This window comes from Ceratotherium simum, chromosome X (genome assembly GCF_057802395.1).
Source record: "Ceratotherium simum simum isolate JZ-2026a chromosome X, ASM5780239v1, whole genome shotgun sequence".
In the NCBI taxonomy this organism is placed as follows: domain Eukaryota; kingdom Metazoa; phylum Chordata; class Mammalia; order Perissodactyla; family Rhinocerotidae; genus Ceratotherium; species Ceratotherium simum.
In genome coordinates this window covers 90,679,376-90,692,360 of record NC_141940.1, presented here as the reverse complement: position 1 = coordinate 90,692,360, position 12,985 = coordinate 90,679,376, and the positions used below count along the sequence as shown (strand labels likewise).

The 12,985-nt window shown below is 47.0% G+C and overlaps 2 protein-coding genes across 10 annotated transcripts in view; one reads left to right on the top strand and one right to left on the bottom strand.

Moving 5' to 3' along the window:
* Positions 1-12,985, bottom strand: part of LOC101398697 (uncharacterized) — a 727,039-nt gene that overhangs the window by 587,553 nt on the left and 126,501 nt on the right.
* RBM10 (RNA binding motif protein 10) overlaps positions 1-12,985 on the top strand; it is a 29,810-nt gene that overhangs the window by 5,918 nt on the left and 10,907 nt on the right. For 5 of the 9 annotated variants that reach the window (XM_014791005.2, XM_087427182.1, XM_004434975.3 and 2 more), the window contains exons 3-5: positions 8,618-8,801; positions 10,315-10,548; positions 12,465-12,534. In XM_014791005.2, the coding sequence (XP_014646491.2) occupies positions 8,618-8,801; positions 10,315-10,548; positions 12,465-12,534 (488 nt within the window). The remainder of the gene's footprint in view (positions 1-8,617; positions 8,802-10,314; positions 10,549-12,464; positions 12,535-12,985) is intronic. The other 4 variants (XM_014791008.2, XM_004434977.3, XM_087427185.1 and 1 more) reach the window with 1 other exon arrangement.

The following is a 12,985-nucleotide window of genomic DNA, read 5'->3' as shown; positions in this document are numbered from 1 at the left end:
GGCATTCTTGAGATATACCCTCCTTGATCATGGTATGTATGTGTATGTTTATAACTTCTTTTTTTTTTTTAAGATTTTATTTATTTATTTTTTCCCCCCAAAGCCCCAGTAGATAGTTGTATGTCATAGCTGCACATCCTTCTAGTTGTTGTATGTGGGACGCGGCCTCAGCGTGGCCGGAGAAGTGGTGCGTCGGTGCGCGCCCGGGATCCGAACCCGGGCCGCCAGCAGCGGAGCGCGAGCACTTAACCGCTAAGCCACAGGGCTGGCCCCTATAACTTCTTATTTTGAAAAAATTTTAAATTTACAGACAAGTTACAAGTACAATGAACTCCCATATATCCTCTACCCAGAACCACTAATTGTAAATATTTTGCCACATTTGCCTGCCCCTCCTTCCCTCCTCCCTCCTTCTTCCTCCCCGCTTCCTCCTTCCCTCCCCTCCTTCTACCTCTCCCTTTCCCTCTCCCTCTTTTCCTCTTCCCTTCCCCCTTTCCCTTCCTCCCCCACCTCTTCCTTTCTCTCTCTTCCTCTCCCCCTTCTTCCCTTCCCCCTTCTCCTCCTCCCCTCTGCCCCTCCTCCCCATATACATCACATTTTTTTTTCTGAATCATTTGAGTTAGTGGCAGACATGACCCTTAAGTATTAGAACATATGTGTCCTAAGAACAAGGACTTACTCTTCCATAACCACAGTACACTTACCAATATCAGGAAATTTAACATTTATACAATACTTTTGTCTTATATAACATCCATATTCAGATGTCATCAGTTGTCCCAATAATGTCCTTTATACCTGTTTTTCCCTAATCCGGGATCCAATCCAAGATCATGTGTTGCATTGAGCTACTTTGTATTTTTAGTCTCCTTTAGTCTGGAACAGTTATTTAGTCTTTCTTTGTCTTTTATGACCTTGATATGTTTTAAGAGTACGGGTCAGTTGCTTTGTAGGTGTTTCTAAATTTGGGTTTCTCTAATGTTTACTCATGAATTTTTGGCAGGAAATTTATTTAAGTAATGGTATGTATATTTTTAAAACACTGTTACATTTGACTAGATACTGTATTATTTAGGATATTTGCCTCTGTGTTCATTAGTGAAGTGACCCTCTAATTTCCTTTTCTGGTATTTATCTGGCATTGAATCAAGGTAGCCTCATGATATGAATTGGGCAGCTTTTGCTACTTCTCTCTTTATTGGAGAAACTTGTATAAGAATGATCTGCCCCTTGAAGGCTTGGTAAAACTCACCTTTAAAAGGGCCTGGGCGGCCTGGTGGTATAGTGGTTAAGTTTGCGCGCTCTGCTTCAGTGGCCTGGGGTTCGCGGGTTCGGATCCTGGGCGCGGACATACGCACCACTTATCAGGCCATGCTGTGGCAGGCGTCCCACGTATAAAGTAGAGGAAGATGGGCATGGATGTTAGCCCAGGGCCAATCTTCCTTGGCAAAAAGAGGATTGGCAACAGATGTTAGCTCAGGTCTAATTTTCCTCACACACAAAAAAGGAGGGGCCTGGGTTTTTGATTATTGTTTTGTCTACTTCTGCCAATTTTGGCATTTTATGTTTTCCAGAAATATACTTATTTTGTGGAGGTCCTCATATATTATGATTCAGTCCAGCTTCCTAGAAACGTATTATGAACGGGGTCTGCCTTTGGAAGGTGTTGAGTCAAAGTGCTCTGTGGCCACTGAAAAGTATCCTTTACTATCCAAATAGTTTCCCCCTGAGTTTAGACAGCAAGAGTTCAATAGCCAAATTTATTTGGTTTAGATGTGAGTATCAGAGAGTTCAGGATTTCATTGGAACATTGATTCAAATCTGTTCAGTTCTTAAATTCTGATGACTAGAGTTCAAATAGTGAGGGATACCTATAGTAAACAAACATGAAAAAACATTGTTCATATCAAAAACCTTAAAAATACTCATACCACTCATTCCAGGCACTTTTTTTTTAATAATTTTATTTATTTATTTTTTCCCCCAAAGCCCCAGTAGATAGTTGTATGTCATAGCTGCACATCCTTCTAGTTGCTGTATGTGGGACACGGCCTCAGCATGGCTGGAGAAGCGGTGCGTCGGTGCGTGCCCGGGATCCAAACCCGGGCCGCCAGCAGCGGAGCGTGCGCACTTAACCACTAAGCCACGGGGCCCCCCCAGCCACTTCTTATCTAGGCATTTATCATCAGGAAACAGTTTGGGTTTCAAGCCAAGCTCACGAGGACAGGGACTTCATTTTGTGCACAGTGGCGTACCCAGCACCTAGAATGATGCCCAGCACATGGCAAATGTTACGTTAATATTTTCTGAATGAAGAAATGAATGAACAAACAATTATGAAACATTGGAAACCAACCAAAATGTCTGGAAACATTTTGTTTTCCCCATTTTTTTCCATAGCTGTTCTTTTTTTTTCCAGTAATTTTATTGAGATCAGAATGGTTTATAACATTGTGTAACTTCAGGTGTACATTATTATTTATCAATTTCTGAAAAGACTGCATTGTGCTCACCATCTTAATTTTTGTCCATCACCGTACGTGTGTGCCACTCTACCCCTTTCGCCCACCCCCAGCCCTCTTCCTCTCTCGTAACTACTAATCTGTTCTCTTTATCCTTGTATTTGTTTATCTTCCACGTATGAGTGAAATCATGGAGTATTTGTCTTTCTCTGTCTGGCTTATTTTGCTTAACATCATACCCTCAAGGCCCATCCATGTCGTTGCAAATGGGATGATTTTTGTCTTTGTTTATGGCTGAGTAGTATTCCATTGTATATATATACACCACATCTTCTTCATCGATTCATCTGTAGAAGGGCACTTGGGTTGCTTCCATGTCTTGACTATTGTGAGTAATGCTGCAATGTATATAGGGATGCATAAATCTCTTTGGATCATTGATTTCAAGTTCTTTGGGTAAATACCCAGTAGTGGGATAGCTGGATTGTACAGTATTTCTATTTTTACTATTTTGAGAAATATCTATACTGTTTTCCATAGTGGCTGCACCAGTTTGCATTACTACCAGCAGTGCATGAGGGTTCCCTTTTCTCCACATCCTCTCCAACATTTGTTGTTTTTTGTCTTGGTGATTATCTTTTAGCTTTATAGTGTTTTTCAAATATTTTATTTTAAAGTTTCAAGCATATAGCAAAGTTGAAAGAATTTTACAGCAAACACTTCTGTACCCACCCACTGAATTCTGCCATTAATATTTTACCATACTTACTTTATCATGTTTATTTATTTATGGTATTTTTTTACACTCTAGATATTTTTAAATTTTTATGAAGCCAGATTTATCAGTGTTTTTTTTAATTTTATGACTTCTGGGTTTTGTCTTGCTTAGAAAGGCCTTCCCCATTCTTGAGATGATCAATTTTTTTCTTATGTTTTCTTTCTAATATTTTTATGGTTATATTCAGGGATTTATTTATTATTTTTTTTTTGTGAGGAGATCGGCCCTGTGCTAACCTCTGCCAATCCTCCTCTTTTTTTTTTTTGCTGAGGAAGACTGGCCCTCGGCTAACATCCGTGCCCATCTTCCTCCACTCTATATGGGATGCCGCCACAGCATGGCTTGCCAAGCAGTGTGTCGGTGCGCACCTGGGATCCGAACCGGTGAACCCTGGGCCGCCGCAGCAGAGCGCCTGCACTTAACCGCTTGCGCCACTGGGTCGGCCCTCAGGAATTTAAATTTTTGATCCATCTAGAATTTACTTGGTGTAAGAAATGAGGTAGATAAACAACTTTATTTTCTTAAAGGTCAACAAACTTTTTCTGTAAAGGACCAGATAGTAAATATTTTTGGCATTGCAGATCACACGGTCTCTGTCACAACTACTCAGCTGAAAGCAGCCACAGACGATATGTAAATGAATGGGTATAGCTATGTTCAAGAAAACTTTATTTAGGTGACTAGACTGGCTGTAGTTTGTGGATCCCTGGGCCAGACAGTTATCACCACTAGTATTTATTAATCTGTTTTCCCCCTGATCATTTGAAATACAACCTTTGGCTTATTCTAAATTTCCCTGTGTGGGCCGGCCCTGTGGCTTGGTTGGTTAAGTGCGCGCGCTGCGATGCTGGCGGCCCGGGTTCGGATCCCGGGTGCGCATTGAGGCACCACTTCTCTGTCCATCCTGGGGCCGAGTCCCACATACAGCAACTGGAAGGGTGTGCAGCTATGACATACAACTATCTACTGGGGCTTTGGGGGCAAAAAATAAAAATAAATAAATAAATAAATAAATAAATTTCCCTGTGTTTTTGTGTGCTGTGGACTCTATTTGGTTTACTGATCTGTCCATTCGTGTTTCGATTGTTCTACCTTTATAATGTGTTTTTAATATTTGGTGGGGCTCCTCTCCCCCTCATTAGTCTTTTTTTAACAGAATTTTCCTGACTCTTCCAGGTTATTTCTTGTCCTTTGCTGTTATAAACAGTGATACATTGAATAATGTTTTTGTACGTATGCAAGTATATCAGCACATTAAATTCCCAGAAGAAGAATTAGGGGTCAGAGGGTGTATAGATTTTTAGTTTTGCCAGCTATTGCCAAATTTCCCTGCACAGGGCCTGTTCCATGTTCACTCCTGCCAGCAATATGAGAGTGCCTATTTCCCGTACAGCCTTGCCAACAGTTTCTTACCAAACATTTGAACTTTTGCAGATCTGTTGAGTTAAAAACATTCTATCACAAATCTTCCTTATAGAAGAATTCCAAATAATATATGTAAATACTCCCCACTCCAGGGGGTAGAGCTTTATTCCCCTCCTCTTGAGTGTGGGCTGGTCTTAGTGACTTGCTTCTAAAGAATAGAATGTAGAAAGGGAAAAAGAGAAAGTTTACAGCGGATAAACCTGGCAGACCCCAGCATAACCAGATGATCAAGGTCAACATCACCAGTGATAAGACATTTTGATATCATATGTCCCCTGATACGATGCAGTCAGAAGGAAAGCTCACCTCTATTGTGTTCTTCTCCCCAAAAAACCATAACCTCCATAACCTCAACTCTAATCACAAGAACACATCAGACAGACCCAAGTTGAGGTACATTTTACAAAATACCTGACCAGCGCTCTTCAAAACTGTCAAGATCATTAAAAAACAAGGCAAGACTGAGGAACTTACAGACCAGAGGAGACAAAGGGGAACATGATGACTAAATGCAGTGTGGTATCCTGGATTTGATGCTGGAACAGAAAAAGGATAGTAGTGGAAAAACTGGTGAAATCTTAATAAAGTCTATGGTTAACTTCTTAGTTTCGGCAAATGTAGCATGGTTCTGTTAACATTAGAGGAAGCTGGGTGAAGGGTATATGAGAATTCTGTTATCTTTGAACTTTTCCATAAATCTAAAATTATTTCAAAATAAGTTTGACTTCATGAAGATTAGAAACTTTTGTACATCAAAGAACACTATTCAAGAGAGTGAAAAGACAACCCACAGAATGGGAGAACGTTATTTGCAAATCATATATCTGATAAGGGATTAACACCCAGAATCTGTAAAGAACTCCTACAACAGCAACAGAAAACCCAATTCAAAAATGGGCAAAAAAACTTGAATAGACATTTCTCCAAAGAAGATATAAAAATGGCCAATAAGCATATGAAAAGATGCAGAATAACAAGTGTTGGTGAGGATGTGGAAAAATTGGAACCTTTTTGCGTTGCTGGTGGGAATGTAAAATGGTGCAGCCACTGTGGAACACAGCTTGGCAGTTCCTCAAAACATTAAATGTAGAATTACCATATGATCCAGCAATTCTCCGTCTGAGTATATACCCAAAAGAATTGAAAGCAGGGACTCCAGCAGATACTTGTACACCTGTATTCATAGCAGCATTATTCACAATACCCAAAACAACCAGTAGGTGGAAACAACCCAGGTGTCCATCAACAGATGAATGGATAAACAAAATGTGGTATATACCATACATACATACCTATTCAGCTATAAAAAGGAGTGAAATTCTGATGCATTCTACAACATGAATGAACCTTAAAAACATTATGCTAAGTGAAATAAGCCAGACACAAAGGGACAAATATCATATGATTCCACTTATATGAGCTACCTAGAATAGGCAAATTCATAGAGACAGAAAGTAGAATAGAGGTTGCCGGGTGGGGTGGGGAGTTATTGTTTAATGAGTATGGAGTGTCCGTTTGGGATGATGAAAAGATTCTAGAAATAGACAGTGGTGATGGTTACACAATGTTGTGAATGTACTTTGTGCTGCTGAATAGTACACTTAAAAATGGTTAAAATGGGCCGGCCCTGTGGCTTGGTGGTTAAGTGCGCGCGCTGCAATGCTGGTGGCCCGGGTTCGGATCCCGGGTGCGCATCGAGGCACCACTTCTCTGTCCATCCTGAGGCCGAGTCCCACATACAGCAACTAGAGGGATGTGCAGCTATGACATACAACTATCTACTGGGGCTTTGGGGGGAAAAAATTAAATAAATAAAATCTTTAAAAAAAAAATGGTTAAAATGGTAAATTTTTTGTTATTTTACCACAATAAAAATGATTTTTAAAATATACAAAAATAAATTTTAAACGCTTATTTTAAAATGGTCTATCCAGTGTAGTGTTTTTTTGTGAGGAAGATCCTCCCTGAGCTAACATCCGATGGCAGTCCTCCTCTTTTTCCCCGAGGAAGACGGGCCCTGGGCTAACATACATGCTCATCTTCCACTACTTTATATGGGACGCCGCCACAGCATGGCTTGACAAGCGGTGCGTCGGTGCGCGCCCGGGATCCAAACCTGCGAACCCCGGGCCTCCAAAGCGGAGCACGCACACTTAACCATTGCACCACCGGGCCGGCCCCTCCAGTGTAGTTTTTTTTTTTTTTTTTTTTTTTTAAGATTTTTTTTTTTAATTCATTTTTTCCCCCCAAAGCCCCAGTAGACAGTTGTATGTCATAGGTTCACATCCTTCTAGTTGCTGTACGCGGGACTCGGCCTCGGGTTGGACGGAGATGTGGTGCCTCGGGGCGCGCCCGGGATCCGAACCCGGGCCGCCAGCATCAGAGCGCGCGCACTCAACCGCCAAGCCACGGAGCCGGCCCTCCAGTGTAGTTTTAATTTTCATCTTTCATTATGAGTGAGAGAGAGCATCTTGTCAAATACAAATCATTTGTTTTTCTTTTCTATGAATTCTGTTCCTTTCCTTTTTCCTTTTCCCATATTTTTTCCTGGTTTCTTTGTCTTGACTTGGCTTATGATGGTTTTTGGTTTTTTCCAAGCAGAAGTGTTTTATGTTTATATAGTGAGATTTAATAATCTTTTCTTCTGTGCCTTCTCGATTTGGGTCGTAGTTTTCTCCATTTCAAGGTAATCAAGAAATTATCTTGTATTTTCTTCTACTTTGATGGTTTCATTTCTTCCATTTAAATCTTTGACCCATTTCAAATGTATCCTGGTTTGTATATGTGAAGTATAGTCATAAGATCTTGCACATGTCTAGCTGTTTAACCTTTTTGATGCAGTTATACTTGAGATCTTCCTATTTTCTAAACAGTGGCTCTCTGAATACAGGGAAGGTATCTGTTTCTGCATATTAATTTTGTACCCTGCATCCTTACTGATTTATTATTTGTAATCATTTTTCAGTTGACTCTCTTAGGCTTTGCAGGAATATCCTCATATCATTTACAAATAGTGGTAGTTTTACCTTCTCCTTTCCAGCTTTTAACCTCTTTTCTTCATTCTCTTGTTTAATTGTTTTAGCTAGTATCTTAGAATATCATTAATAATAGTTTCAATAATGGACATTCTAGTGTTGTTCCTGACCAGGATTGGGATCCTGTTAGTAGTAGTCTATTGTGGTGTCTGTTTTTTCTTAAGTAAACATGTATAGGTTGCATTTAGAATACTTTTTTAATTATTTTATCAAAAAATCATTATTGGGCACCTGCTGAGTATTAGGCACTAAGGTAAGCTTTGGGCAGTGAACCAAACAGGTACGGTCTCCTCATTTCCCGGAACTCGCAGTCTATTGATTTTTTAAATCATCAAAGAAATGCATGTTAAACCAACTTCAAGATAGTTATTTTACGGTTATTGCAATAGGAGAGATTTTAACAAAATAGCTGCCAGTGCTAACAAGGTGACCGTGAAATGGGCAGGGTGGCACAGTGCACGATGAGGCGGAGGGAGAGAGGTCAGCAGGGACCTCACCCCACAGGACTCTACAGACCTTATAGGACGTTGGTGAGCATTTTGCTGTTTTATCTTGGGAATAAGTGGGAGCTGTTGAGGGAAGTGATATGATTGGGCTTGATTGGCTTTGCTTTAGAGAACACTCACTCACATTTGGAGTGTAGAGAATGACTTGGGGGAGGCCTGGGTGGAGGTGAGGAGACCAGTCAGGAGGCCACACTAAGGGCCCAGTAAAGGAAGACAGGCTTGGACTGGAGAGGCAGGGGAGGGAAGGAGAGAAGTGGGAGCCAGCTCACCCCCTGGGGGCAGGATTTAGGGACCCCTCTCGGGGAGTGGGACTGAGGGTCTAGAGGCAGGGAGTGAGTGGGGGTCACCCTTACCTCTTGCACCTTTCAGAAAGGGCTTCCCTCTAATCCCTCCCCATCCTTCTTCCCCCAGAGGTGGTCGTGGAGACAGGACTGGCCGCTATGGAGCCACCGACCGTTCGCAGGATGACGGTGGGGAGAACCGCAGCCGAGACCATGACTACCGGGACATGGACTACCGCTCGTATCCCCGCGAGTACGGCAGCCAGGAGGGCAAGCACGACTATGACGACTCGTCTGAGGAGCAGAGTGCAGAGGTGAGGGCCAGGCCGGGCCTGGGTGGGCAGGCTCCTACAGGGCCTCTGTCTGGCCGCAGCACCGTGAGCAGGTAGTTCTTAGCTCCCATGCCTTCAGACTGTGCTCGGTGGCTTTGCCTCACCTGGAGGGTCTGTCCCACTCCCCTCTCTGAGGGCACCTCTCCCAAGTTGGGTCTCCCTGACTTCCACATGCTTGGCTGTGTACTTCGGAAGGCCCCTGGCCACCACCTCTCTCCCTTCTTCCCTGTTGTTCAGTTTGGGTCCGTGGTTCACTGCATGCCCTGTACTGCCTGCTCCCAGACAATTTGGGGCCTTTGAAGAGCCTCTTACATGGGACCCAGTGTCCGGGTTGGGAGGGCAACTGGGAAACTGGATATCACAAAGCAGAGCAGCTCTGGGAGGCCAACGGTGAGCATTCCCAGTGATGGCAGAGCCCCTAGACAGAAGGGAAATACCCCCTCAGGCCTCTTCTTGGAGCTCAGGGGGTAGCCAGTTTCATGTTGGATAGTTAGCCCTAGCCTGAAGGGGGAGGCATGATGCTCGCCAGCAGGGAACCTCCATCTGGGGGAAGAAGCAGCCTTGCCTTAGGGAGTCCCAGTTTGAGGGGCAGTCAGGGCCCTGGTCCAAGCAAGCAGATCTCCTCTCCGGTGGGATGGGAAGGGTACTCTTGCACCCCTAGTCCGGGGGGCCAGTGCGAAGACCCCTGTAGTGGGCAGCCTAGCTTCTCCAGTGGCAGCTGTGAACTGTGCCTAGATGTCGCCAGGGCACTAGGTGGGCTCTAGGTGGACCCGTTGGGAAGAGTGGAAGTGGAGCACTGAGTTTTCTGGCCCCCGTGTGGGTGGGAAGGGTGTGGACCCAGGCCTGGCCTGCTTAGTCCTGGAAGGATGGTTTGGGCAACACCCAAGTACCCAGAGACCACACCCTCTTAGCAGGGAGCCCAGTGGTGCTGGAGGACTGGCCAGGCAGAGGATCAGGGACTAAGGGGCAGTGCTGTGGTCCTCACACCTTCACCAGCCCTTGCTGGCTGGCTGTGGCCGAGATCTCAAGCTATTCCTATACCCACAAATTGGTTGCAGGGCCCAGGCCCAGATGATGTGTGGCCTTCTGCGGTACAAGGAACAATTGTGCATGTACTAGCTGAGCTGGTGAGGGAGGAGGGGGGAGAAACAGAGGGCAGAGTTTAGTGTGCCACCCCCAGACCATCTCTTCCCAAGTCGGTTTAAGCGGTGTCTGGTCACCTGTCTGTGGGAGTTCCTTCCCCACACCAATACTGCTACCGGCCTCACCCCGCTCCCTACCAAGGCAGCCCCTGAAAGTGTCCCGGGGAGAATTTCCAACCCCAGAAGGGTTGCAGTCCAGAGCCTACCCACCCTGCCTACCCCGAGCCTTTAGCCGGAGCCCGCCCACCCCTGGCTTTCAGAGCCTGCCTGCCTCAGAGAGCCAGCGGCCAGCCCCTAGGCCCGCCCCAGACTGACTGCCCGCCTGGTGTCTGTCATCTCATTCTGTCGGCCAGGATTCCTACGAGGCCTCCCCGGGCTCCGAGACTCAGCGTAGGCGGCGGCGGCGGCACAGGCACAGCCCCACCGGCCCGCCAGGCTTCCCCCGAGACGGCGACTATCGGGACCAGGACTATCGGACCGAGCAAGGGGAGGAGGAGGAGGAGGAGGAGGAGGAGGAGGAGGAGGAGGAGAAGGCCAGTAACATCGTCATGCTGAGGATGCTGCCACAGGCAGCCACTGAGGATGACGTACGTGCCCCCCATGGCCCCGGGCAGGCGGCAGAGCAGGAGGCCAGGCTGGGTCTCCTCCAGGGCCCTCAACTTCTCCCTCACCCCCGACCTCAGCACCTTTCATCCCTTTTCCCCACCGGCTCCTATTCCCCAGCACTGATCCGTCCTCTGGGCAGGCCCCCGTCGTCTCCTGATCTGGAAGGGAGAACTGTGGGATAGGCTGGCTTGGCCAAGGGCCTGCGGTGGTGGGTGTGGGAGGGAACAGAGCATTCCTGCTGCACATTCCACTGGTCATCCATCCAATCTGCATGTGTTGATCGAGGGCCAGATACTCACCAGGCCCAGTGCCAGGTATTGCTGGTGGCAGAGATGATGCAGGGGCCCTGCAGCCCTGGGGGTGAGGAGGGTCCCCGTGGGCTTTTCTGAGGTTTTATTCTCATTCCCCAACACCCGCCCTCTTTTGTCAGCAGCATCAGATCTCCTCACTGGCCTGGCCACATGGCCTTGAGTTCTTCTCACACTTCCTTCACTACTGCTGACAGCCCCCCGCCCCGTTTTCCTTTATGACTTTCCTTTCCATCTTCGCCCCTTTTCTCCTGTTTCCTTCTCATACAGACTTCCCCTAACGAGCTCCAGTAAAACACCGAGAGGGCCACTAGAATAGCCTCCTCACTAGCCTCCCTGATTCTCCTCCTCCTACCCCGTGAAGTCTGCTCAGCACTCCTAAAATCTGCTGGCTGCCCATTTTGTCACAAAGAAAATCCCACCTCTGTGTCTGAGAGCTTCTCGAGTCTGGCCCACTGCCTTGTTCAGGGTTAGACAGTGGCTGAGTGCTGACATTTGTTGAGGATTTATTGCAGGATTGGCCACATGCCAGGACTGATTTAATCCTCACAGCCACCCTGCAGGGAAGGTACTCTTTGTATTTCCACCCTACGGATGAGGAAGCCAGGCCTCTGGCAGTGAAGCAATTTGCCCCAGATTCCACGGCCAGCGAGTGGCAGAGAGGAGTTGGGGTCTGACCCTGGGCAGCTGGACCCCAGAGCCCACGTTCTTGCTATTTTCTGAGCCCTCCCTGAGTATTTGCAGTCCTGATAAGCTCCTCGGTGTGTCTTTCTTTTTCATCCTCGTGTGTATGTGTGTGTGTGTGTGTGTGTGTGTGTGTGTGTGTGTTTACTCTCCTTCCTGTTGTTTTACCTGATGAGGAAACTGAGGCCCAGAGGCATTAAGACTACTGCCCAAGAATGCCTGGCACAGGCTTCCAGTCTTCTGCAAGAGATGCCACTGGCCTGGAGACCTTGTCTCACCTGGTCCAAATCCCAAATTACCTCTGCAGCTTCCCTCTGGCTTAACTTCATCCGGGAAGCTTTCCAAACCCCTATGACCACTGCTTCTTGTCTCCACCCCACGTTACTGCTCCACTCACGGTCTAGGGCACATGGCTGGGGTTTGCTCAGACCCCAGTCCTTCCCAGTTTGGTATTTGTGTCATAGGTTTTTTTGATGCAAGCCAGAGGGCAGTCCCTTTGTGAAGGGCCAAAATCGCATCTTAGCTTTCCTCACTTTGTGGCCACACCAAGCCTATTGTCAGACCACCCCTGCCCACCGTTCTCGAGCTGCTGGCTCGCTGCCTCTCTTATTGCTCTCTGCCCCTTAGCGTCATCACACTGCCGTGCTTCACCTTGCCCCATACCCCTGTCTTCATTTGAGTCACTCTCTTGCAAGTCTGGGGCTGAAAGCTCAAAAGCTAAGACTGGGGACTGGACCTGGGTCTGGGGCTGTGGTCACTCGGGGAAGAGCCTTGAGAGAGGGAGAGGAGATAATGTATGCACATCACCCATGACCCCTCGAGGTCCCGGAGGCCTCCAGTGGGCCCCAGATACCCAGCAGCCCCCCTTGTGCTGAGCCTGCCCCAATCTGTATCTCCCCATACAGATCCGTGGCCAGCTGCAGTCCCACGGGGTCCAAGCACGGGAGGTTCGGCTGATGAGGAACAAATCCTCAGGTGAGCTTTTGTTCCCAGTGTCCTCCCCTTCTGCTGGCCAGCCTCAGCCTCCAAGTCTCCCTCCTGCCACTGCCTTCTCCCTCACCCTCCCTACCCTGCCTTCCTGCCACAGCTGGGAATGGGCAGCTTGGGGGTACCCTCTTTTCTTCTCTCCCCCTCATCCTGCTCTCCTCAAAGCTCCGGCCAACAGCCTCTTGCACGGGGCTGTCTGGGAGGGGGTGCAGCTCTGAGCTGAGCTGAGTGCTACCCGGGGGCAGGGCCAGGGCCAGGCTCCGGGGAACTTCCTCTTTGGGACTCTGAGTATCTGAGATGGTAACCCACCCCCAGTATGTTCCCTTCCCTGTCCTTTCTTCTCCTTCCCCTGCCCCTTGCTCTCCCCCATATTTTTCTGGTAACAGCCTCTGACCAGAAAGTAGATCTGACATGGCCCCACCCATGTGTCCCAAGAGGG